Here is a 27181-nt window from a genome sequence, read left to right as displayed (position 1 = left end):
GGTGAGCTGGACGTCGAGGGAGAGATTGTAGTTAGCGTTCGACTCTCAGCCTGGAGCAGGGATTTTTCAGTCCGTCAACGAGTGACAGATGAGTTAAATGAACGTTGCCGCTTGTGCATTGAATGTGCGAGTGTGTATGTGTTTGGTTCGTTTTTCTTTCGTTTCTTGATTTTGTCCCGGTGGGGGTTAAAGGTGGGTTAAGGAGGGGTGGTTTGGAGTTAGGTGGGGGCGAGGGTTTGGGTTTGGGGATAGCTTAGGAAGTAGGTCCTGCACCCATATGTGTGATTGTGTGAATAAAAGTTGTAAAATCGTACACGGATTTCTGCGTCCTTCTTGGGAGTGTGTGTTGCGCGGTGTCGACCCTAAAAGTCCACGTCTCCTGACTTTTGGGCTTGCCCAGATTTCTGGAGTGTGTGACACATACAAAGACCACATCACGAATGAAGTCAAGAGACGCATCCGCAATGAAATCGGGCCCTATACTGACCTTCAAACACTCGCCAGACAACGAAAACTGAAGTGGTTTGGTCATGTCACACGCTCCTCTGGTCTTGCTAAAACAATCTTACAAGGCACAGTGAGGGGAGGAAGAAGAGGCAGACAAAGGAAGAGATGGGAGGACAACATCCGAGAGTGGACAGGCATGGAGCTGAGAGACACCCTGAGAGCGGCCGAGAGACGCGAGGACTGGAGAAAGGTGGTTGACAAAGCTTCAAAGGCGCCCCAAAGGATTCGGAATCTGAGGGATCGGTGACGGTGACGGTGAATCTGTATTACATGACGTCACTCATCCACTTGCAATACTTGTCTTCGTTTGAGTGGCACAGACAGAAAATACGAATTTTCCTGTGCCTTTTTCATATGGAAATTAAAGTTTATTCAGTTCTGAATCTTTTGACACCAAATAAATATTCATGATACTTGTGTGCCTGTGACTTGAAAAACAAGAATTATGTGTTTTTTTTCAAGAGCCGATTTCTCCATTTCTACTCCTCCTGCACAGTATCTTAGAAAAAAAAATCATAGAAAAAACAAAACAAACTATGACAGATAGATCCATTCTGTTTTTTTTCCATCTCAATCATCATTTTTAAACTTTTAGAAGGTGTACAAAAGTAAAAAAAAAAAAAAAAGAGAAAAAAAAAGATAAATTGCGACTTTTGGTCGGATTTTCGCGTGCTACGTCATATATATATATATATATATATATAACTTTGATGATTTATTTTCCCATATCTCCCAGTATCTTTGGAAAAAAAAAACACACACACAAAAAACCAACCGTGTGATTGTTGAGAGGAAAGGTTTCTCCCGGCAGCACACGGCTGGTGTAAACACACACTGACCACGTGCGCGCAGTGTGGGAGGCCCGGCCAGGCGCAGAGTGGTCAGCTTGGGGATACACGTTCACCTGTAGCATCGCGTTAGAAGACATCAGCAGCTCGAAATAGGCTCGAACGATTAAAGGTCTGCCAAGGCAGCAAACTGCCACAAACACTTGCAGATACAATTGAAAGTAAGTAACAAAATAGGTGGAAAAAAAGAACAAAACTGATTGATTGATTGATATGGATACTTATATAGCGCCTATCCTCGGTCGGAGACCAAGCTCTAAGCGCTTTACAAACACGGGGTCATTTGCACAACAGGCTGCCTACCTGGGTAGAGCCGACTGACGGCTGCCATTGGGCGCTCGTCATTCGTTTCCTGTGTCATTCAATCAGATATCAGGCACGCGCACATACACACTAAGACAAACATGTAACATTTTACATGTATGACCGTTTTGTTTATCTACCCCGCCATGTAGGCAGCCATACTTGGTATGTTTTTGTTTCCACAACCCACCGAACGCTGACACGGATTACAAAATCTTTAACGTGCGTATTTGATCTTCCGCGTGCGTATACATACAAAGGGGGCTCAGGCACTAGCGGGTCTACACATATGGTGACCTAGGAGATCGGAAAAATCTCCACCCTTTACCCACCAGGCGCAGCCACCAAGGTTCGAACCCGGGAGCCTCAGATTGAACGGCCAGCGCATTAACCCTTTGGCTATTGCGCCTGTCAAAACTGGTCTCATGTACGTAAATAACAGAAGGGATGAAAAGAGAAGAAAACTGGCCTCCTGTCCCCACACATGGGGCAAATCGCCTCCTGCAGCTTACCTGTTGATCGGCGGCATTGATGACTTCAATTTCCACATCAACTGGGCTCTTAAACTATACGCAGAACTTTTCTCGAGCATTTCCAAATCAGAACTCATGATTTCGTGCTCACTTCGTTGGGCAGCATGCAGCTTGGGATTAATGCCTACCCCCTCTTCCACACACATACTGTTACTACGAGGATGCTTTCAAGCAAACCCTTATCACTCCTTTCATCAAAGGCATGCACAGTTCACCAGCTCACGGAAACCAATTTAGTCCAAAACTTCCGATGTCGCTGGCTGCATGCAGGTGTGTGTGTGTGTGTGTGTGTGTGTGTGATATCCATGTGACACCAGCCAGCCAACAGTGATGGCGGTGTCAGATCCCAGACAGGCGAAGGTGGATGGGGAGGGGGAGGGGAAGGGCGGGGGGGGGAGTGAACAATTCGTCATGAAATGTCCTGCGATGCATAATGCTGTCTCAGTCTTCAGTTGTCTTTCTTTCTCTCTTTCTTTCTCTCTTTCTTTCTTTCTTTGAAAGAGATAGGGGGTAGTAAGATAGAGAGAAACGCACATGTAGTGAATGACTGTGAATGTTGAATGCAGTTTCTTTGGAGGGAATCGAGGAATGCAATTTTCTGCTTATTTTACACATGGCAAATGAATTGTTAAAATCAGATTAATCACCATAATGACAAGTGCGGACGAGACAAAGAGAAAACAGAAAGAGAGAAAGAACACACACACACACACACACACACACACACACACACAGAGAGAGAGAGAGAGTGTGTGTGTGTGTGTTTGTGAAAGAGATAGAAAGAGAGTAAATGAAAAAATTCGAAAAAATTGGAAGAAATTTTTTTATTCTGTTCTTATGTCCCATCGACAACTTCAATCGCGTATTGTTTGTTGTTTTTACTGCATGAGCTTAACTGAAATCAGTCGAGGTTTATGACATATAGATGATTCAATATCTCAGTACATGCACTGGTAGTAAGTCCTTCCCTGCATGGCAAACTTCAAAAGAGAGGCCGTCAGACTGATGTGTCACATCAATCTTGAATGACAAACTATCACTCACAAAGGTGTGAAACACCTGTGTAGCCTTCTTGCTGAACCAAGGCTTGGAACGTCGACAAGGAGGGTGCGCTGTCCGAGTTTTGCTGGGTAATGCCATTTAATGACGAGCGTTGGCCTCACGTTGTTCATGTTTTCCTCACGTTGTTCACGTTTTCCGCACGCTGTTCATGTTTCCCTCACGCTGGCACACTGCGTTCCTTTGACGAAGGTATCCAGAGCTCCGCTATAAAACAGCAGCATGGGATAAAGAAGTGAACTGTTGGACCAGAGGGTTCTCCCTGTCTGAACTGGCGTGTGATAGAATATAGGTAAATATATTTTGTTTGTTTGTTGTTGTTTTTTTCTGACAAAGATTTCTTTTAAACCGTTCAAAGCATGGTTTGAATTCATCCAGTAAATTCAACGGCCAGGTGAAGAAGAAGAAAAAAACACACCTCAAATAGAAGTCCGAACAGATGAAATAACGAAGCAAACATTCAGCTATTTCTGACACAGCTCAACAGTACAACTTCAGTCTTGTGAGTATGAGCATAAACTCTGAGTGTTTGTTGTTGCGCTTATTCGTACTTTTGTAGAAAGGCGTCATTTTGTTCAGTCATAATCCGTACTGTTGTAATAAAACAAGCTTTTATTGAGTCACAATCCGTACTGTTGTAGTAAAGGATTCTTTTGTTGAATCACAAACCATGTTATAGTAAAGCTTACTTTTGTTGAGTTACAAGCCGTAATGTTGTAAAAAATAACTGATTTGTTAAGCCACAAACCGCATTGTTGTTGTAAAGCTTACTTTTATTGAGTCACAAACCGTATTGTTATAGCAAAGTTGTTGGTTTTTTTTTGTTGAATCACAGTCCGTGTTGTGGTGGTAATGATTCTTTTGTTGAGTCACAATCCTTTGTGTTGAAGGAAAGCTTTATTTCAATTCCAGCCAAGTGCTGAACATCAGGCCTTTCTTCCAGCGGTAGCTTTCCAGTAAGAGGCGGCAAAACCGTGCGAAGGACAAAGAATCAGGTCAAGATGGTGCCGCTGCTGGCAGCCTTGCTGACTCTGGCAGTGGGTGGGCAGGGGTCTCCTTTCGGCCCCAAGTACCCCGTCACCGCAGCCTGGTTCCGGGACCGTTTCAGCCAGCAGGACTGGAACCGAACCCTGGCGGAATTCCAGCAGCTGGGAGGGGACACGGTGCTTCTCCGTGCTCCGCCCATCATCCCCAGGAGCCGCCAGGACCTGATGGTGCGTGCTGAGTCTGCTGGTGTAGTGTGGTGTGGTGTGGTGGGCTGGGGTGTGGTGTGGTGGGGTGTCGTGTGATGTGGTGTAGTGTGGTGCGGTGTGGTGTGGTGTGGTGTGGTGTGGTGTGGTGCGGTGTGGTATGGTGTGCTAAGGTGTGGTGTGGTGGGGTGTCGTGTGATGTGGTGTGGTGTGGTGCGGTGTGGTGTGGTGTGGTGTGGTGTGGTGTGGTGTGGTGTGGTGTGGTGTGGTGCGGTGTGGTGTGGTGTGGTGTGGTGTGGTGTGGTGCGGTGTGGTATGGTGTGCTAAGGTGTGGTGTGGTGCGGTGTTGTGTGGTGGGTTGGGTTGGGTTGGGTTGTAGTATGGTGTGGTGTGGTGTCTTGCGGTGTGGTGTAGGTTTAGTGCGGTGGGTTCAGTTGTAGTATGGTGTCTTGTAGTGTGGTGTGGTGTGGTGTGGTGTGGGTTTGGTGCGGTGGGTTTGGTTGGGTTGTATGGTGTCTTGTTGTACATATACATAGACACGAGCCAGGTACTCCCCTGTCTTCCCCAGACGGACCCAGAGTTCGCCTGGTGTGGCAGCAGCAACAGCAGCACCGGCTCCTCCGGTCCCCGCTGCTATGACGAGGCGGTGGAGGAGCTGGGGGGGATGGGGCTGAACGTCACGGGCTTCGTGACGTATGGCTACGAGGAGGGCTTCAGTGACGACATCATGCTCTGCCCTCAGACCGACCGAAAGATCAACAGCTCCAGGGTCTACTTCAGGATCGTGCTTCCGGTGGGGCGACAGTTTAACGAGTCGTGAGTCGACTTTTTTGCTTCAGCAGACAAAATCAAACATAGCCAATAACAGCAAGTCGACTTTTTTGTTTCAGCAGACAAAATCAAACATAGCCAATAACAGCAAGTCGACATTTTTGTTTCAGCAGACAAAATCAAACATTGCCAACAACAAGTCGACGTTTTTGTTTCAGCAGACTTGATCTTCTTCGTTCGTGGGCTGCAACTCCCACGTTCACTCGTATGTACACGAGTGGGCTTTTACGTGTATGACCGTTTTTACCCCCGCCATATAGGCAGCCATACTCCGTTTTCGGGGGTGTTTCAGCAAACACAAAATCGAACATAGCCAACAGCAACAAACATACAAACCAGAAACCATTTGTGCGATGTTTTTTGTCTGTGTCTTTGATATGGCCGGATGGACAATGCTGTTTTATTCAGTAGTCGACGGGTGGTTACATTAGTGTGTCTGTGTTTTTCAGGCTGTAGTATGTGAGGCATCCTGTGGCTTGTGCCTCCCTCCTCTTCTTCCTTTTTTCTTTCTTTTTCTTTTACTTTTTAATTGCGAGCGTTCAAGGGTGTGTGTTCACGTGTGCCGTTCGCGCGCGCGTGTGGGTGTGTGTGTGTGTGTTTATAATTCTGAATGTGCGTGCACGCGCGCGTGTATTTGTCTGTGTATGTGTGTGTCTGTGTCCGTGTCTGTGAGTCTGTCCGTACATTGTGTGTGTGTGTGTGTGTGTGTGTGTGTGTGTGTGTGTGTGTTCAAGCGTGTGTGTTCACGTGAGCCGTTTATGTGTGTGTGTGTGTGTGTGTGTGTATGCGTGTGTGTTGTCTGTGTCTGCCCGCGCGCCACCTGTGTCCTTGCAGGAAGGTGTGTGATTTCCCCAAGGGGTCGGAGGTGGTGGTTCTGCTGACATCTTTCGCCGGCACTGACCCTCACGCCCTCTTGCTGACCGCTGCTGCCCGGCGGAACATGTCCGTGTTCTTCGGCTTGCCTGCAGCCCCCCGGCCCCCCGCCACTGCCCGGGACCACGCCCACGGCGATGACAGAGGCCTTCCCCGCTGGGGGTCCAAGTCTGGGCTAGGTATAGTGTGTCTTGTCTTCAGCGTGTGTGTTGCAGTTTCTCTGTCTCTGTCTCTGTCTCTGTCTGTCTGTCTGTCTGTCTGTCTGTCTGTCTCTCTGTCTCTCTCTCTCTCTCTCTCTCTCTCTCTCTCTCTCTCTCTCCGTGTGTGTGTGTGTGTGTGTGTGTGTGTGTGATATAGATACATACATGAATAGATACATACATGATATAGATACATAGATGCAGATTGACACTCCTTCCAGTGAAGGTGTGTACGTCAGTATGTGTGTGTGTGTGTGTGTGTGTCTGTGTGTCTGTCTGTGCGTCTGTGTGTGTGTCTGTATGCCTTTCTCTGTCTGTCTTTCTCTCCGTCTCACTGTCACTCTGTCTCTGTCTCACCCCCTCTCTCTCTTTCTGTCTGCCTGTCTGTCTGTCTCTGTCTGTCTCACTCTCTTTCTCACTCTCTCTCACTCTCTCTCTCACTCTGTTTTTCTCTCACTCTCTTTCTCACTGTGTCACTCTCTCTCTCTCTCTCTCTCTCTCTCTGTCTCACTCTCTCACTCTCTCTCTCTCTACCTGTAACACTCCACGTTGTTTTCCCTAAATGTAAGAATTTTGATGCAGCTGAACAAAAACAGGACATTATCATTGAAAAAATCATATGGAATGAAGAATATGTTCAGCTGTTTCGTGATACTCTATGTAATGAGCAGATTAGTACAAAACTGACAATGCAATAAGTTTAATAGATGTTGATGTGAATGATGCACTAACATTGTTGAATGAATGTATGAAGGAAAGTGCGGAGTGTATGAAAAGACGTGTGCGTGTCAGTAACAACAAGGTACGTGATGACTGGTTTGACCGTGAGTGTGCTGTGAGTAAAAGGGAGGTAAGAAGGTTATTACGGATTAGTCGACGGACATTAAAAGTGGAAGATAAAAACACACATGTAGTTGCAAGACGAGAGTATAAACATTTATTAAAGAGAAAAGAGGACTTCAATAAATCTTTAATGGATAAGCTTGTAACATCTATACGTAGCCAAAAGGAATTCTGGAATAATATCAATAGAGTTTCGCAGAAAAGAAAACAACCTAGACATACTATTAATTGTGACGTTTGGTTTCAATATTTTCAATCTTTGTTACAATCAAATTCTGGTAACGTGCAAAATGAAGTTGCTTTTGAAAATGATGCTATAAATGATGATGAATCAGATCTTTACATGAATCGACCAATTTCTAAAGAAGAGGTACTACTGGCATTAAGAAAACCTAAAAATGGTAAGGCAGCTGGTCCTGATGGAATTGTTAATGAACTGTATAAAAAATCTTCTGATCAAGTAGTCCTTTTCTTTGTTAAGTTGTTTAATAAACTGTTTGACAATGGTGAAAACCCTAATAACTGGATAGAATCTATTATTTTGCCATTTACAAGAAAGGTGATGTAAATAATCCCAATAATCATAGAGGTATTTCTTTAGGTGATATAAGTGGTAAATTGTATGGAATAATTATCAATAAAAGATTACAGGAATGGGTTGACGAAAATAACATCACTGAGGATCATCAAGCCGGATTTAAAAAAGGATATTCTACAGTAGACCACATGTTTACGTTGCTTTCACTTGTTCAGAAACAGTTCTCCTTTAATCGAAAATTGTATGTCGCTTTCATTGATTTTAAAAAGGCGTTTGACTCTATTAACCGAAAATTTCTTTGGCCTGTTTTACTAAGGAATGGTATCAGAGGTAAACTTTATAACTGTATAAAAAGTATGTATAATATAGTAAGAGCTAGAGTTCGTTGTGGTGCCAAACTGACTGAATTTATCAACTGTACAGCTGGGGTTAGACAGGGTGATGATTGTAGCCCTATTTTGTTTTCTCTCTTCATAAACGAACTTGCAATTCAGGTAACTAACAATGGGAGACATGGAGCTTTATTTTCAGTTGATGCCTTTGAATTGTTCATACTTCTGTTAGCTGATGATGTTATTTTGATGTCAGAAACTGTTGTAGGTCTACAAACACAGCTGAATTCTTTACATCGTGCAGCAGATTCACTTCAATTAAGAGTTAACATGGCCAAAAGCAATATAGTATTTCGTAAGGGTGGTTATCTGAGTAGCAGGGAAAGGTGGTTGTATGGTGATGCGTTGATGCCAGTTGTTAATGTTTATGAATATTTGGGAATATTTTTCTCCACACGTTTGAGTTTTGTTGGTGTTTGTAAAGATTTAGCAAGTAGGGCTAAAAATGCTTTGATTTATATTATGAAAAAGTTACACGTGTTCAGTAATACCTCTTTTGATTTATTTATTAAGCTGTTTGATGCTCAGGTACAGCCAGTTGTGTTATACGGTTCGGAGTTGTGGGGCCTAGATAAAGCCGTTATTCATTGTGAATCAGTTCATACTTTTGCCTTGAAGAAATTCTTAGGTGTTGAGAGGCAAACTGCTAATGATTTAGTTTATGGGGAAACAAATCGGTACCCGATGTATTTAGTTGCTGCAGTTAAATGTATTCGTTACTGGTTAAGGTTATTAGAAATGGATGACAACAGATTACCTCGTAAAGCTTATAATATGCTGTTTGATTTAGATACTAGAGGCAAAGTAAATTGGGTAACAAAAATACGCCACTGTTTGAGTATGGGTTTGGTTTGGTTTGGTTGAACCAAGGTGTTGGCAGCATTCAATAATTTATTTGTGCTTTCCGCCAACGTTTGATTGATTGTAGATGGCAGAAATGGTCTGATCATATTCAAAATAGTGAGAGATTTGATTTTTATAGGAATTTCAGCAACGTCCCAGACTTAAAACCCTACCTGATGTTAAATATGGATAGACATTTGAAATAGATAACAACAAGATTGAGATTAGGTATTTCTGAGTTAGCGGTTCATCATTATAGATACAGAACATGTAATGACAGTAATCTGGTTTGCCCATTGTGCAAAGATTCGACAAAAGATGAAATGCACTTTGTCCTTTGTTGTCCAGGTTTGAGGAATGTTCGAGAATCACATATTAAGCCTAAATATTATAGACAACCAAATATGTTTAAATTGAACCTGTTGATGTCTTCAACCTCCTGTGAAATTGTTAGAAACCTTGCCTTGTATTTATATAAAGCTTTCAAAGTCCGAGAAACTATTACGTCATGAAAACACTGTTTCGTAGCTAGGCTAGTTTTCATTTGGAACTTATGTCAAATTTTCTATGTATGTTGTATTATGTGAGTTGGTTTTTGTTGTTGTTGTTGTTGTTGTTTTGTTTTTGTTTTCTTGTTTTTCTCTGTTTTTCATTGTATTATCTTCACATACCACTTCATAAGGGCCCTTGGCCTATATGAATAAACCATCTTGAATCTTGAATCTTGAATCTGTCTCACTCATACGAACACACCAAAGGAAAACGACATTCCCATACCTCAGATGACAGGGGAAGCGCCCCAGTGGAAACGTCACTCCTGGAAGCGTACTACGCCTGGGTGTACCGCGTACTTCGCGAGCACGAGGCTCGCTACGGCCGGCTGCTGAAGAAGGGGGAAGCTTCTGGTGGAAGGCTGGCCGACGACCAGGGTCGGGCCGAGTCCCTGTACAACAGCACCCTGGCAGGTTACTACAGCAAGGAGGAGGGCTACCTGGCACAGGTGTGTGTGTGTGTGTGTGTGTGTGTGTGTGTGTGTGTTTTTGTGTGTTTGTTTGTTTGTGTGTTTGTGTGTTTGTGTGTGTATTTGTGTGGTGTGTGTGTGTGTGTGTGTGTGTGTGTGTTTGTGTGTGTATTTGTGTGGTATGTGTGTGTGTGTGTGTGTGTGTGTGTGTGTGTGTGTGTGTGTGTGTGTGTGTGTGTGTGTGTGTGTGTGTGTGTGTGTGTGTGTGTGTGTGTGTGTGTGTGTGTGTGTTTGTGTGTGTGTTTGTGTGTTTGTGTGTGTATTTGTGTGGTATGTGTGTGTGTGTGTGTGTGTGTGTGTGTGTGTGTGTGTGTGTGTGTGTGATATTCTTTACTTTAACCCCTTACCTGCTGAACCGTGGTGAAAAGGAGGTCAGCGCCGCATATATATTATTGAAGTGCAAGAATGACTTGTGTGCACTTTGTGAAATGCTGTCACTGATTTTTATACGGGCAAAAGCAATACAATCCCAAGACGAATTATTTGGTTTAAACATGATTCAATTCTCAAAAGCAAGAAAAGACACTGCGAACACATAGAGCAGCAACAAGCTGGAGCTTAACTCACTCAGTACGGCCAGTCCTCTCTTCTCCTCTACACAGACCCCTCGGATGTCCAGTGGGTGTCTGAATGACCCAACCTTTAGCTTCCGTCGTCAGAACTGTGGTATTCTCTGTCAACATTCATTCACCTCTTCAGTATAACAGCCTTCCGCTTGCAATATTTTGATGATGGTAATTGGGGTGAAACGCTGTTCACGTCGTCCCTTTCGCCGTTCGTATGGAGAGAGTTAAGAAGAATTATTTGTTTTTGGTTCCAAGTTTGTTTTTGTTTTTTTTTTTCATTTGTTAGTCCTGCAGCGTATTCCAGAGGGTAAAAGTTAACGGTATTTACTGAGTACGCGGATGCTGTCATTTAAGAGCACTTTTGTTTTCGGTGTTTCGCTGTTACAAATACAGTTAGCCTATCCTGTCTCACACCTGTGATATTTTACTGCACACATTATCTGTCCTGTTCGGCAAACTTTTACATTTCACACCTAGCACCTTCCATACAAACATATGAAAGAGTTAACACTGATTCAATAAATCATCTCAAAATGTCCTCACCACTGACACTGAAGCTGGATAGCTTTTGTAAACAATAAATTCTGGGTTGACAATTTTTGTGAATAATATATGTATCAGCAGCACAGTTTACTTTATTGTCGACAAAGGTTCCTAGATATTTATACTCAAACACACGCTAAATTTTTCACACAATGAAGTAAAGGCATGCACAATATGCGCAATATACGTCAATATCCGTAAGTGCGTGGGCAGTATCCATGTGGATGCTGTGCCTTCTATGAGATGTCAGGAAACAGACAGACCTACTGTGATAACACTGACAGACAGACCTACTGTGATAACACCGACAGACAGACCTACTGTGATAACACTGACAGACAGACCTGTGATAACACCGACAGACAGACCTACTGTGATAACACTGACAGATAGACCTACTGTGATAACACTGACAGACAGACCTGTGATAACACCGACAGACAGACCTACTGTGATAACACTGACGGATAGACCTACTGTGATAACACTGACAGACAGACCTGTGATAACACTGACAGACAGACCTGTGATAACACTGACAGACAGACCTGTGATAACACTGACAGACAGACCTACTGTGATAACACTGACAGACAGACCTACTGTGATAACACCGACAGACAGACCTACTGTGATAACACTGACAGATAGACCTACTGTGATAACACCGACAGACCTACTGTGATAACACCGACAGACAGACCTGTGATAACACTGACAGACAGACCTACTGTGATAACACTGACAGATAGACCTACTGTGATAACACTGACAGACCTACTGTGATAACACCGACAGACCTACTGTGATAACACCGACAGACAGACCTACTGTGATAACACCGACAGACAGACCTACTGTGATAACACCGACAGACAGACCTGTGATAACACCGACAGACAGACCTACTGTGATAACACCGACAGACCTACTGTGATAACACCGACAGACAGACCTACTGTGATAACACCGACAGACCTACTGTGATAACACCGACAGACAGACCTACTGTGATAACACCGACAGACAGACCTGTGATAACACCGACAGACAGACCTACTGTGATAACACCGACAGACCTACTGTGATAACACCGACAGACAGACCTGCTGTGATAACACCGACAGACCTACTGTGATAACACTGACAGACAGACCTACTGTGATAACACTGACAGACAGACCTACTGTGATAACACCGACAGACAGACCTACTGTGATAACACCGACAGACAGACCTACTGTGATAACACCGACAGACAGACCTACTGTGATAACACCGACAGACAGACCTACTGTGATAACACCGACAGACCTACTGTGATAACACCGACAGACAGACCTACTGTGATAACACTGACAGACAGACCTACTGTGATAACACTGACAGACAGACCTGTGATAACACTGACAGACAGACCTACTGTGATAACACTGACAGACAGACCTGTGATAACACCGACAGACAGACCTACTGTGATAACACCGACAGACAGACCTGTGATAACACTGACAGACAGACCTACTGTGATAACACCGACAGACAGACCTACTGTGATAACACTGACAGACAGACCTACTGTGATAACACCGACAGACAGACCTGTGATAACACCGACAGACAGACCTGTGATAACACCGACAGACAGACCTACTGTGATAACACCGACAGACAGACCTACTGTGATAACACCGACAGACAGACCTACTGTGATAACACCGACAGACAGACCTGTGATAACACTGACAGACAGACCTACTGTGATAACACCGACAGACAGACCTGTGATAACACCGACAGACAGACCTATTGTGATAACACTGACAGACAGACCTACCGTGATAACACCGACAGACAGACCTACTGTGATAACACTGACAGACCTACTGTGATAACACTGACAGACAGACCTACTGTGATAACACTGACAGACAGACCTGTGATAACACCGACAGACAGACCTACTGTGATAACACCGACAGACAGACCTACTGTGATAACACCGACAGACAGACCTACTGTGATAACACTGACAGACAGACCTACTGTGATAACACCGACAGACAGACCTACTGTGATAACACCGACAGACAGACCTACTGTGATAACACTGACAGACCTGTGATAACACCGACAGATAGACCTACTGTGATAACACTGACAGATAGACCTACTGTGATAACACCGACAGACCTACTGTGATAACACCGACAGACCTACTGTGATAACACTGACAGACAGACCTACTGTGATAACACCGACAGACAGACCTACTGTGATAACACTGACAGACCTACTGTGATAACACCGACAGACAGACCTACTGTGATAACACCGACAGACCTACTGTGATAACACCGACAGATAGACCTACTGTGATAACACTGACAGACCTACTGTGATAACACTGACAGATAGACCTACTGTGATAACACTGACAGACAGACCTGTGATAACACTGACAGACAGACCTACTGTGATAACACCGACAGACAGACCTACTGTGATAACACCGACAGACAGACCTACTGTGATAACACCGACAGACAGACCTACTGTGATAACACCGACAGACAGACCTACTGTGATAACACTGACAGATAGACCTACTGTGATAACACTGACAGACCTACTGTGATAACACCGACAGATAGACCTACTGTGATAACACTGACAGACCTACTGTGATAACACCGACAGACCTACTGTGATAACACCGACAGACAGACCTACTGTGATAACACTGACAGATAGATCTACTGTGATAACACTGACAGATAGACCTACTGTGATAACACTGACAGACAGACCTACTGTGATAACACAGACAGACCTACTGTGATAACACCGACAGACAGACCTACTGTGATAACACCGACAGACAGACCTGTGATAACACCGACAGACCTACTGTGATAACACCGACAGACAGACCTACTGTGATAACACCGACAGACCTACTGTGATAACACTGACAGACAGACCTACTGTGATAACACCGACAGACAGACCTACTGTGATAACACCGACAGACCTACTGTGATAACACTGACAGACAGACCTACTGTGATAACACCGACAGACAGACCTACTGTGATAACACCGACAGACCTACTGTGATAACACCGACAGACAGACCTACTGTGATAACACCGACAGACAGACCTACTGTGATAACACTGACAACAGACCTACTGTGATAACACCGACAGACAGACCTACTGTGATAACACCGACAGACAGACCTACTGTGATAACACCGACAGACAGACCTACTGTGATAACACTGACAGACCTACTGTGATAACACTGACAACAGACCTACTGTGATAACACTGACAGACCTACTGTGATAACACTGACAACAGACCTACTTGAATAACACCGACAGACCTACTGTGATAACACCGACAGACCTACTGTGATAACACCGACAGATAGACCTACTGTGATAACACTGACAGACAGACCTACTGTGATAACACCGACAGATAGACCTACTGTGATAACACTGACATACAGACCTACTGTGATAACACTGACAGACAGACCTACTGTGATAACACCGACAGACTGACCTACTGTGATAACACCGACAGACCTACTGTGATAACACTGACAGATAGACCTACTGTGATAACACCGACAGATAGACCTACTGTGATAACACCGACAGACAGACCTACTGTGATAACACTGACAGACAGACCTGTGATAACACCGACAGACAGACCTACTGTGATAACACTGACAGACAGACCTACTGTGATAACACTGACAGACAGACCTGTGATAACGCCGACAGACCTACTGTGATAACACTGACAGACAGACCTACTGTGATAACACCGACAGACAGACCTACTGTGATAACACTGACAGACAGACCTACTGTGATAACACCGACAGACAGACCTACTGTGATAACACGGGGTGGGCAACAATTGTTCTCGGGAAATCCGTCTTCGTGGTAGACCACTGTGTGATCCGGTGTGTATCCCGTGATGTGGAAGCCTCGCACGCACAGGTGTTGATTTGATTTGATTTAAACTGCTGTTAACAACACGCAAGGGACGATGGATTTGTGTAAGCGTCATAGCAAGTTTTCAATACAAGTTTTGAGGTTGTTTGTTTATAATGTTCGTCTGCTCTCAGCGTCGAAATGCCGAGGAAAAACAGTAATGTTTTTTTTTTTTTTTTTCGGAGTTTGAAACTGCAGTCGCGATTATTTTGCAGGAGATTCGAGAGAAACGTGAAAAAAGCCCTTTGGTGTGGCCGACTTGCTTTTAAAGTCAAGTGGCCAACTGGCAGAAACATCGTTGGGTCATTTCAAATTTTTATGCGTATGTGACTGATGACCGACTCCAAACCTAAATCTTGCACACAGATACAGACAATAGGCACACACACACACACATGCACACGTACATGAAAATGTATGTGCACTCTCACTCACTCAGTGAACTGCTGGACCCCTGTTACATAGTTTGAGTGGAGTGTCTCATAGCGTGATTTAGATTACAGGCAGATCACATGGGTATACATCTCGATCAAACCTTGACTAAGACAGACCAGATTTCATATTTGTGTCGCACGTGTAATTTTCACATTCACAGACTATACTAGCCTCATAGGTAACAGAGAAAAATATAACAGCTGGTTTCCTCTTTTGTCATACCCAGATTGAATGGTTTCCTCTTTTGTCATACCCAGATTGAATGGTTTCCTCTTTTGTCATACCCAGATTGAATGGTTTCCTCTTTTGTCATACCCAGATTGAATGGTTTCCACTTTTGTCATACCCAGATTGAATGGTTTCCTCTTTTGTCATACCCAGATTGAATGGTTTCCTCTTTTGTCATACCCAGATTGAATGGTTTCCTCTTTTGTCATACCCAGATTAAATGGTTTCCTCTTTTGTCATACCCAGATTGAATGGTTTCCTCTTTTGTCATACCCAGATTAAATGGTTTCCTCTTTTGTCATACCCAGATTGAATGGTTTCCTCTTTTGTCATACCCAGATTGAATGGTTTCCTCTTTTGTCATACCCAGATTGAATGGTTTCCTCTTTTGTCATACCCAGATTGAATGGTTTCCTCTTTTGTCATACCCAGATTGAATAACTGCAATTCCACTCTGGCATCTTTCCCCTCTTCCTCTGTCAACTTATAACAAAAACCTCAGAACAAAAACTGCACGGTTTCTTCTCGCCAAAAGGAAATCTGCGCATGTTACGCCTTTTCTGACTCAGTTACGTGGGTTTCCTATAAAGTCCTGTAATCAATATAAGTTTGCGACACTCGCCTTCCCGCTTATTTCTCCTTTGTACTGAAAACGTATGAGCCGCACACAACATTAAGATCTAGTTCTGAAAATATGCTTTAAGTCTCAGGGACTAATCTGAATTGCGCAAAAAATAGGTCTATTAGAGCTCAGTTTCCCTATGTTTGGAATTCTCTACCACCGTCTCTCAGAAACAGAAACTCCCCTCACCTCCATTCATTTAACCGGGTCTGAAAACTTACCTTTTCCGTAAACATATATCTGCAGGATAGCATACCTACAACTCCACCCGTCACTACTGAGACGTTCATGGATACAGCAAAAATCGTTTGTTCTCTCTCCGAATGGAAGAAACACAATATGACTACAACACATATGAATACATAGAATACAGATATGGGATCGGGCGCCTGCAGTAAAGTGTTGTGAGGGACTGCTTGAACCACCCTGTTCCTCCGTGTAACGGGCAGATGACCGCAGACTGCCCCCTGGTGGCTATGTACCGGAGGCTGGGACAACTGGTGCACGCACGGTCAGCCCACAAGAAGCTGGCAGTGGCGCCGTCCCTGAACGTCAACAGAGCCCAGCTCAACGGCACTGTCGGGCAGCACGTGCATGGCTTTGAGGTGATCGCCGCCACAGGGCAGGTGGACGTCATAGCTGTTCAGGTGGGCAGAACGCAGAATACTTTGCATTGTATTTGTATTACTCTTTTTGTTGTTGTTGTTGCAACAGATTTCTCTGTGTGAAATTCGGGCTGCTGTCCCCAGTGAGAGCGTGTCGCTACACTGAGAGGTGTATTTTTTCCTGCCTGCGTTTTTATTTTTTCCTCCGAAGTGGATTTTTCGACAAAATTTTGCCAGGGACAACCCTTTAGTTACCATAGGTTCTTTTACGTGCGCGAAGTGCATGCTGCACACGGGACCTCTGTTTATCGTCTCACACGAATAACTAGCGTCCAGACCACCACTCAAGGGCTAGTGGAGGGGGATAAAATACTGGCGACTATGAAGACAAGTTCATACGAGATGTATGTTGTTCATGTATACAGGACACAGAATACTTTGTATTTCTAGTTAGAGAAATTCATATGTGTTATATGTTGTTCAGGTATACAGAATACAGAATACTTTGTATTTCTAGTTAGAGAAATTCATATGTGTTATATGTTGTTCATGTATACAGGACACAGAATACTTTTTATTTCTTGTTAGAGAAATTCATATGTATTATATGTTGTTCATGTATACGGGATACAGAATACTTTGCATCTTCAGTTAGATAAATTCATGTGTCGTGCATGCTACATAAACAATGTACGAGAATTGCAATCATTCAGTCCGAATACATAAAGGACATAAAATGTTTAAATGCTGAGTTAGCGTAAATCTCACATACGAGAATTAGAATCATAAACATGGCATGCTCATAGTAAGAGAATAGGCGTGAACAACATATTGTTGTCAAACATAGACAGATGAGTGCATTTAATCTATTTAACGGTATTTGCGAGAATACGCACATACATGTGCACACACACACGCACACACACACAACACACAACACACAACACACACACACACACACACACACACAGAGAGAGAGAGAGAGAGAGAGAGAGAGAGGGGGGGGGAGAGCAGCAGCAGCAGCAGAGTATATTGGCGAACTCGGAATGGGCTAATCGCGGTCACCATTTTATTGGTTGGCGATATGGCAATCGGCAAGTCGAATCGTGGATTGGCGAATCGTGAACAAACAAGTCTGTTGTAAGCGTTCGGCAATAGGCGAATGTCTATGTCGTCTTGGCCCATGCTGTGTCCATTTGGTTGTTGGGAATGTCTGTGGGGCAGGACCATGATGAACATGATGCTGTGTGTGACAGGAGGGGCGCGGGTGGGGCAGGGGGTGTTACTACTGGCCGGGCCAGGAGCACAGCGTGATCAGTCAGGTGGACAGCACTCTCGACCGTGTCCTCCGCTATCTGAACCCGCATCTTCCCCCCAACACCACCTTCCAGGAGGCCTTCACCGCCAGCAACCAACAGGTGACGTTCTTGTCTTCTCTGCGTCAGGCAGTCTTCCTTAGTGGTTGTGGTGGTGGTGGTAGTAGTAGTAGCAGCAGTAGTAGTAGTAGTAGTAGTAGCAGAACTAGTACTAGTAGTGTTGATATCTTGATATGTCGTGCCTGTCTTCGGTCGAAAACCAATGATAGGAAATTCTAGAGAGAGCTGGACAGTACAAGGTCTTCAGAGAAGAAGCCCACCCTCAGTCAAGTGTTTCGGCCCCTAACTCCTTACACTCTGAGGGTGCCGGGCCGCACCCAGGTCATGACTCCTGGATGCCCTTGTATTGCTGCCTTAATGAGTCATTAATATTTTGCTTAACAGCCTGCCTACGTGGGTAGATCTGACTGACAGCTGCCTTTAGGTGTTCGTCATTCGTTTACTCTGTTATTCAGTCAGATTTCAGTCATGCGTAAGAACACGCATGTATGTCAGAGTGGAGTTTTCTACAGAATTTGATTTGCCGGGGACAAACATTTTGTCACCATTGGTTCTTTTCCATGTGCTAAGTGCACGTGGGACCTCGGTTTGTCGGCTCATCCGATTGACCAGCGTTCAGATGGCCACTCCAAACTCCAGTGGAGGGGAGAAAAGTCGGCTACTGTTGGATTCCATCCCGTACCCTCAGATTCTCTCGCTTCCTGTGCGGGCACGTCTTCACCTGCCACCACTCCACTGTCTGTACACGTTCACCAGCCACCACTCCACTGTCTGCACACGTTCACCAGGCCACACTTCACTGTCTGAACACGTTCACCAGGCCACCACTCCACTGTCTGCACACGTTCGCCAGGCCACCACTCCACTGTCTGCACACGTTCACCAGGCCACCACTCCACTCCACTCCACTGTCTGCACACGTTCACCAGGTCACCACTCCACTCCACTGTCTGCACACGTTCACCAGGCCACCACTCCACTGTCTGCACACGTTCACCAGGCCACCACTCCACTGTCTGTACACGTTCACCAGGCCACCACTCCACTGTCTGCACACGTTCACCAGGCCACCACTCCACTGTCTGCACACGTTCACCAGGCCACCACTCCACTGTCTGCGCACGTTCACCAGGCCACCACTCCACTGTCTGCACACGTTCACCAGGCCACCACTCCACTGTCTGCACACGTTCACCAGGTCACCACTCCACTGTCTGTACACGTTCACCAGGCCACCACTCCACTGTCTGCACACGTTCACCAGGCCACCACTCCACTCCACTGTCTGCACACGTTCACCAGGCCACCACTCCACTCCACTCCACTGTCTGCACACGTTCACCAGGCCACCACTCCACTGTCTGCACACGTTCACCAGGCCACCACTCCACTGTCTGCACACGTTCACCAGGCCACCACTCCACTCCACTGTCTGCACACGTTCACCAGGCCACCACTCCACTGTCTGTACACGTTCACCAGGCCACCACTCCACTGTCTGCACACGTTCGCCAGGCCACCACTCCACTGTCTGCACACGTTCACCAGGCCACCACTCCACTCCACTGTCTGTACACGTTCACCAGGCCACCACTCCACTGTCTGCACACGTTCACCAGGCCACCACTCCACTCCACTCCACTGTCTGCACACGTTCACCAGGCCACCACTCCACTCCACTGTCTGCACACGTTCACCAGGCCACCACTCCACTCCACTGTCTGCACACGTTCACCAGGCCACCACTCCACTGTCTGCACACGTTCACCAGGCCACCACTCCACTCCACTGTCTGCACACGTTCACCAGGCCACCGCTCCACTCCACTGTCTGCACACGTTCACCAGGCCACCACTCCACTGTCTGCACACGTTCACCAGGCCACCACTCCACTCCACTCCACTGTCTGCACACGTTCACCAGGCCACCACTCCACTCCACTCCACTGTCTGCACACGTTCACCAGGCCACCACTCCACTCCACTCCACTGTCTGCACACGTTCACCAGGCCACCACTCCACCCCACTGTCTGTACACATTCACCAGACCACCACTCCACTGTCTGCACACATTCACCAGGCCACCACTCCACTGTCTGCACACGTTCACCAGGCCACCACTCCACTCCACTGTCTGCACACGTTCACCAGGCCACCACTCCACTGTCTGCACACGTTCACCAGGCCACCACTCCACTGTCTGCACACGTTCACCAGGCCACCACTCCACTGTCTGCACACGTTCACCAGGCCACCACTCCACTGTCTGCACACGTTCACACGGCGTGTGACTGACTAGGTTCAGTCTGACTGGACTGTGTGGGTAAATAGACCTAATTGTAAGTAGATAGCATCATCCGAGACAGAAAGAACTATCGCGGTATTACAAATGGTTTTGTTTTTTCAAAGCATCCCGAATGAGCGTTTAAAACAACATATTGAGTGTTCGGGTATTCTGAGACAGGAACAAGCGGAATTTGGAAATGGACTTTGGGTTATATGTGAAATTGATTTGGTATTATTGATGTTTTGTTATTCAGGAAGAGGACTTAAATCGTGCGTTTATTAACTCCGAAAAAACAGAGTATACAGTGCTTTTATGGCACAAATTGCTAAATAATGGTACAATTAAAAAGAAATTGCACGTAATTATAAACGTGTATGGTGGCGCTAAATCTTGTGGTAAGGTCAATGACGAAATGCCCTGTTTTTTGTTTTGTTTTTTTCGTTGTTTTTTTGTAGTTGTTTTTTTTTCCAGCTCAAATGTTGGAATGAGAAATGGAAAAAGTCTGTCCCCGATGATATTTGCTTCGTTTTTAAACGAGTAATGTTTTCTTGAGATTGCTGTTTTACTCATACAAGTAATTTTCTCAGAGACATCGACAGCTTTGCAAAATGGTCTCACTGCAGAGAGTTAGTATTGTGACAAATTGAAGTTCACTTCGAATTTCAAAAGGTGGATAGTGGTAATTTTCAATAAAAAGATTTTCCTGTTTGTACATTGGCGAGGACAAAATTTAGGTTTAAAGTGACTGTTAATACTTGGTATTGAAGTTGAATTACAATAATATAATGCATACTGCTCAGCGTGATCTGTACAGAAGTGCTTCGAAAGCAGTGTTTGCACTACTGAGGAAAACTAATCAGATAAAGCTCTCTGTCGATCTATGTGAAATTATTCTACAAAACAGTTCACCCTGTACTCACACTATCATAGTTGTGAGATTTGGGGTTTTAATATGTGTGATATTTTGACAAAATTGCAATTGAATTATTTTTTTTGATTAGTTCTGAAACTTAAAAGATGACAGTGGTAAGTTTCTTGCGTCTGCATATAAAAACTAAAATGCTAACGCTTTGGTTTTAGCTCGTTAAAAAGTAAATAACTTGGAAACTGTCTTCGTTAGTTTACAAAAGTCTCTTCATATGGCACCAACACACACACACACACACACACACACACACACACACACACACACACACACACACACACACACACACACAAACTGTACTGACACACGGGCCACACGACCAACCAAGTTTGAACAACCATTGCTATTTAACGTGAGCACGACTCCGACTGAGTTTCGTAACATTTTGATGAGTTACATGAAATGTGTCACACTTTCATATACCTCCACGTGCTTTCCCGAAATGAACATGTCTTGTCCTGTCCTTTTCTGTTCTGTCCTGTCCTCTCCTGTCCATTCCTGTCCTATCCTGTTCTGTCCTCTCCTATCTTGTCCTGTCCTGTCCTGTCCTATCCTGTCCTGTCCTATCTTGTCCTGTCCTGTCCTATCCTATCCTGTCCTGTCCTGTTTTGTCATATCTTGTCCTGCCCTGTTCTGTCCTGTCCTATCTTGTCCTGTTCTGTCCTGTCCTATCCTGTCCTGTCCTGTCCTGTCCTGTCCTGTCCTGTCCTGTCCTGTCCTGTCCTGTCCTGTCCTGTTCTGTCCTATCTTGTCCTGTCCTGTTCTGTCCTGTCCTATCCTGTTCTGTCCTATCTTGTCCTGTCCTGTTCTGTCCTGTCCTATCTTGTCCTGTCCTGTCTTGTCCTATCTTGTCCTGTCCTGTTCTGTCCTGTTAAGTCCTCTCCTGTCCTCTCCTCTCCTGTCCTGTCCTGTCCTCTCCTGTCTTCTCCTCTCCTCTCCTGTCCTGTCCTGTCCTCTCCTGTCTTCTCCTCTCCTCTCCTGTCCTGTCCTATCCTGTACTATCTTGTCCTGTCCTGTTCAGTCTTGTCCTCTCCTGTCATCTCCTCTCCTGTCCTGTCCTCTCCTGTCCTCTTCTGTCCTCTCCTCTCCTGTTTTCTCCTGTCCTGTCCTCTCCTCTCCCCTCCTGTCCTGTCCTCTCCTGTCCTGTCCTCTCCTGTCCTCTCCTCTCCTGTTTTCTCCTGTCCTGTCCTCTCCTCTCCCCTCCTGTCCTGTCCTCTCCTGTCCTCTCCTCTTCTGTCCTCTCCTCTCCTGTTTTCTCCTGTCCTGTCCTCTCCTCTCCCCTCCTGTCCTCTCCTGTCCTGTCTTCTCCTCTCCTGTCCTGTCCTGTTCTCTCCTGTCCTCTTCTGTCCTCTCCTCTCCTGTTTTCTCCTGTCCTGTCCTCTCCTCTCCTGTCCTGTCCTGTCCTCTCCTCTTCTGTCCTCTCCTCTCCTGTTTTCTCCTGTCCTGTCCTCTCCTCTCCCCTCCTGTCCTGTCCTCTCCTGTCCTGTCCTGTTCTCTCCTGTCCTGTCCTGTTCTCTCCTGTCCTGTTCAGTTCTGTCTTCTCCTGTCCTGTCGTGTCTTGTGTTGTCTTGTCCTGCTTTGCCTTCCCTTGTTACCAACACCTGTGTGTGTGTGTGTGTGTGTGAAGGTTTTCGCAGCACTTGAGGCAAGTCGCGCCGCCCTGACACGGGGGTCACTCACGGGGGTGGCGCCGGACTTGTGGCTAAGCGTGGAGGCGTTCGAGTACCTGCGGGACGACCCCTGCCTGCCAGTGGACCCCGGGGCCTCGGGGCTGGGCCAGATGATGAACAGGGCCTCCAAGGGCAGGTAATCACGGCATCCCCTGTCCACTGCCCCCCGCCCCCCTGCCCCCCCCCCCCCTACACACACACACACACTCACACACGCACACACACAATCACACACACACAATCTCACACGCACAGGCACGCTCGTCGGCTCACACATGCACAAATACAGATACACACATACATGGACAGGTAGAGGAACAGACACACAAACACACACAGACACACACGCGCACACACACACACACACACACACACACACACACACACTCACTCACATACGCACATACACGTACACACACACACACACACACACACACACACACACACACACACACACACACACATTCTCTCTTTCTCTCTTTTACATACCTACGCACAAACGCACATGATTACATCAGCAACCATCACTTTTCTTGCCCTCTAATACCCCAATATCCTTCCCCCTAAAAAGGGCAAGAAAATTAAGATAATAATAAAAGAGATGATAATAATCATAATCATCATCATCATCACCACCATCATAGATATAATCTTCCGATAAACAATAATAATAACAACAACAATAATTATGGATATGATTTTCCACTACCCTCCTCCCTCGGGCCCCCTTCCAGAGTAGACCGGGCCCTGAGCGCGGCCAGTGTCCGGGTGCAGAAGGTGGCGGCCATGGCCTGGGACCCCGACCTGACGTGCACCACACGCCGCTACCCCGCCGCCAGCCTGGCCGCCCAGATTCGAACCTCGGCCCGCAACCCCCTGATCGCTGGCTGTTCCTTCCACTCCCCGGCCAACAGGTCCGTGGTGGTCATCGGCTACAACCTGGAGGGCATGGGTCAGAGCTTTGAGGTCAGTTGCTGGTCGAGCGGTCACGATGACTAGGAAGGAAATTTTATTATTTTCATATTTCGTTTTGTTTTATTCTGTTATTTCTAATTCAGTTAATACACAACACGTACAACTGAAATACATCAAATGAACGATATCAGTATCAGTATCAGTAACTCAAGGAGCGTCACTGCGTTCGAACAAATCCATATACGCTGCTCTACATCATCTAAGCAATGAACGATAGAAAGCAAGCAATAATAAAGCCCTCCCCCTAATTCTCCCCCACCCCTTCTCCGAGTTCCAACCACATGCGTTTTTCGTTTTGGGTTTTGTTTTTTAAATTAGCAGAGGTAATCAGACGGAAGGCATGCAGGCTTCGTATCTTGTTTGTTTGCGGAGGGCAGCAAACCAATGGAAAGTTGACAGTGGTTTTCTGTTGACGCTTTGTGATTAATTTGTCAACAGTCAGCAGACTAACTGACGAATTCAAGGCATAACATGAAAAGTGGCCTTTGTGATCGTCAACAATGAGAACTGCAAACTGACGAAGCTGGAAATAACATGAAGCGTGACCATGCTTTTTTCCAAGACAACACAAATATTGATGGGAGAGGTGAGGGGGGCGTTCTTCCATCAATAAAAACTAAAATTGTTCGTCTGTTGATAACTTTTTTTTTTTTTACAGAAAGTGGAAGTAGTTCTTCTACCAGTAACGTTGCTCAGGTAATGGAGTGGTCAGAGACGAGGTCAGTTTCACTTGAGAGTGATGTAGTGCTGTACGTCGACAGATAGTGGCTGAAACAACGGTCAGATCACACACACACACACACACACACACACACACGCACACGCACACGCACACACACACACACACAAACACACACACACACCTCGTCTAATATCACATAAAGTGAAAAGACGTTAAACTAAAGAACGAACACACACACACACACACACACACACACACACACACACACACACACACACACACACACACACAAACAAACACACCTCGTCTAATATCACATACAGTGTAAAGACGTTAAACTAAAGGAACGCGCGCACACACACACACACACACACACACACACACACACACACACTTCAGCATCATTTTACTATACCGTCAAGACGAAAACTGCAAGTTCTTATGTAGTGTTTAACGTTTTGTGAATCCTGTAAAAAGTGTAAATACATTATTTATGTATCAGTTAAAATGTAAATACACTACCTATGTATTCAGCTAACGTGTAAACGCATCATTTATTCATTCAATTAAAGTGTAAACACATCATTTATTCATTCAATTAAAGTGTAAACACATCATTTATTCATTCAATTAAAGCGTGAACACATCATTTATTCATTCATTCTGTCTTGCAGGTCAACTGGCCGGCACGTGGCCAGCGGAGGTTGAGTCAGCTGTACGGATACTACTTCGAACTGGATTGGGGGGTGAGGCACAAGCGGGTCCCGTCTCTGGAGTACACCCAGCTCTATGACCCGCCCTCTGTCTGGACGGACCTGGATGACAAGGGCTGGGTCAGGGTCAAGGTCGCCGGGGGCACGAGCGCTTGTGTCTTTGAGTACGATTTCAGTCGCTATGGCTCCACCTCTTCACACACAAACCACTACAACGCCAAGCGGCGCCCTCAAGTGTATCGCCGTCGTTGATATGTCATGTTCTTCGTCTTTCTAACTGAGAAAGAAATGGATACGAATAAAAATCGTTCATCTTAACTTGTGGAACGTTTACTGTGACGATATGTATTGTTTTGGGGATTTGTTTGTTTCGTGTTGACAACCCATTTCTCCAGGAGTGTTGGAGCTAGCAGGAAAAAAATCAGTAACGGTGTTTTTGTTTGTTTTTTTTTGTTTGTTTTTTTCCTTTTTCTTTTTTACCTGCAGCAGGAAAACACCAACACAGTACAAGGAGTAGTGGGCCATGCGTTGAGAACGGCGCTGTTGCAGACATGCGCTGAGAGCGCACACAAAAATCTAACAGATGTGTGTGCGTGGGTCCGTGCACGCGCGCGCACACACACACACACACACTCACACTCACAGAGAGAGAGAGAGAGAGAGAGATTGAGAAGCTGAACTCAGCACGTTATTTTCGTTTTTTTTTCAAATGAGCAGGGGCGATTGCATCAACTTAAACACACACAATCTTCACACACACACACACACACACACACACAGCGATTCTGAAGCTGAACTCATCACATGATTCTCTGTGTTTTTTGTTTCATATAAGCATTGTTGTGAACATGCACAGTGTCAAAACTGAGCTGAACTCGTCACGTGATTCTCGTTTATTTCGATGTGAGCACTGGCCATTGCATTGCTGTCAACACAAGTTCAAGTTTTAATTATCCTTTCACTCCTATTGGAGAATGGAGGATTACTGCAAAATAATTCGTGCCCAGAACAAACATTTCCAAATACGGAACAATGTCGGAACTGCGTTGTTGACAAGATACACACAGATTCAGAACACATCTGAACTCATCACGTGATTATTGTTCATTTCGAAATGAGCATGGACCATTGCACTGCTGTCAACACACACACACACACACGGACGCACGACACCACACAACACGTATACACAGACACACTTAGTTCTAGACAGGACAAAAATGCTAATGAACTATTATCATTTTTTTTCCATTTATTACTACAATCGTAAGGTATTGACGACTAAATCTGATCTGACACAGAGCTGAAGAGGCAGGCGTACAGACGTGAGTTACGTGACCGTCACGCGACATGCCATCAGTGATAACTTCTTCTTCTTCTTCTTCTCCTTCTGCGTCCGTGGGCTGCAACTCCCACGCTCACTCGAATGTACACGAGTGGGCTTTCACGTGCTTGACCGTTTTTACCCCGCCATATAGGCAGCCATGCTCCGTTTTCGGGGGGATCAGTGATAGCGAATCCAGGCAGGCGTGCCAAAGAGGAAAATGAAATG

General features: G+C 45.5%; 1 protein-coding gene across 3 annotated transcripts; it reads left to right on the top strand.

Moving 5' to 3' along the window:
• The first annotated feature begins 3500 nt into the window (after positions 1-3500).
• On the top strand, positions 3501-25939 carry LOC143298095 (uncharacterized). 3 transcript variants are annotated; one of them, XM_076610783.1, is made up of 10 exons: positions 3501-3542; positions 4163-4464; positions 5009-5256; positions 6106-6323; positions 9743-9960; positions 16846-17043; positions 18258-18419; positions 23217-23395; positions 23994-24225; positions 25591-25939. In XM_076610783.1, the coding sequence occupies exons 2-10, from the start codon at positions 4252-4254 to the stop codon at positions 25879-25881; spliced, it is 1959 nt and encodes a 652-aa protein (XP_076466898.1). In that variant the 5' UTR covers positions 3501-3542; positions 4163-4251; the 3' UTR covers positions 25882-25939. The 3 variants fall into 3 exon arrangements, with proteins under 3 accessions (XP_076466898.1, XP_076466896.1, XP_076466897.1); XM_076610781.1 differs by having other exon boundaries at positions 9719-9960; XM_076610782.1 differs by lacking the exon at positions 3501-3542 and adding an exon at positions 3564-3752 and having other exon boundaries at positions 9719-9960.
• The last annotated feature ends 1242 nt before the right edge of the window (positions 25940-27181 follow it).

This window comes from Babylonia areolata, chromosome 23, assembly GCF_041734735.1.
Source record: "Babylonia areolata isolate BAREFJ2019XMU chromosome 23, ASM4173473v1, whole genome shotgun sequence".
Taxonomy (NCBI): Eukaryota; Metazoa; Mollusca; class Gastropoda; order Neogastropoda; family Buccinidae; genus Babylonia; species Babylonia areolata.
Note: the sequence above shows the minus strand (reverse complement) of the source record. Positions and strands in the feature narration are given on the sequence as shown.

Coding starts and splice junctions, on each gene's coding strand:
- LOC143298095 (XM_076610781.1), top strand. CDS start 4,252: ATGGTGCCGCTGCTGGCAGCCTTGCTGACTCTGGCAGTGGGTGGGCAG. Junction 5,257..6,105: donor GGGCGACAGTTTAACGAGTC/GTGAGTCGACTT, acceptor GTGTCCTTGCAG/GAAGGTGTGTGATTTCCCCA. Junction 24,226..25,590: donor GCATGGGTCAGAGCTTTGAG/GTCAGTTGCTGG, acceptor TCTGTCTTGCAG/GTCAACTGGCCGGCACGTGG.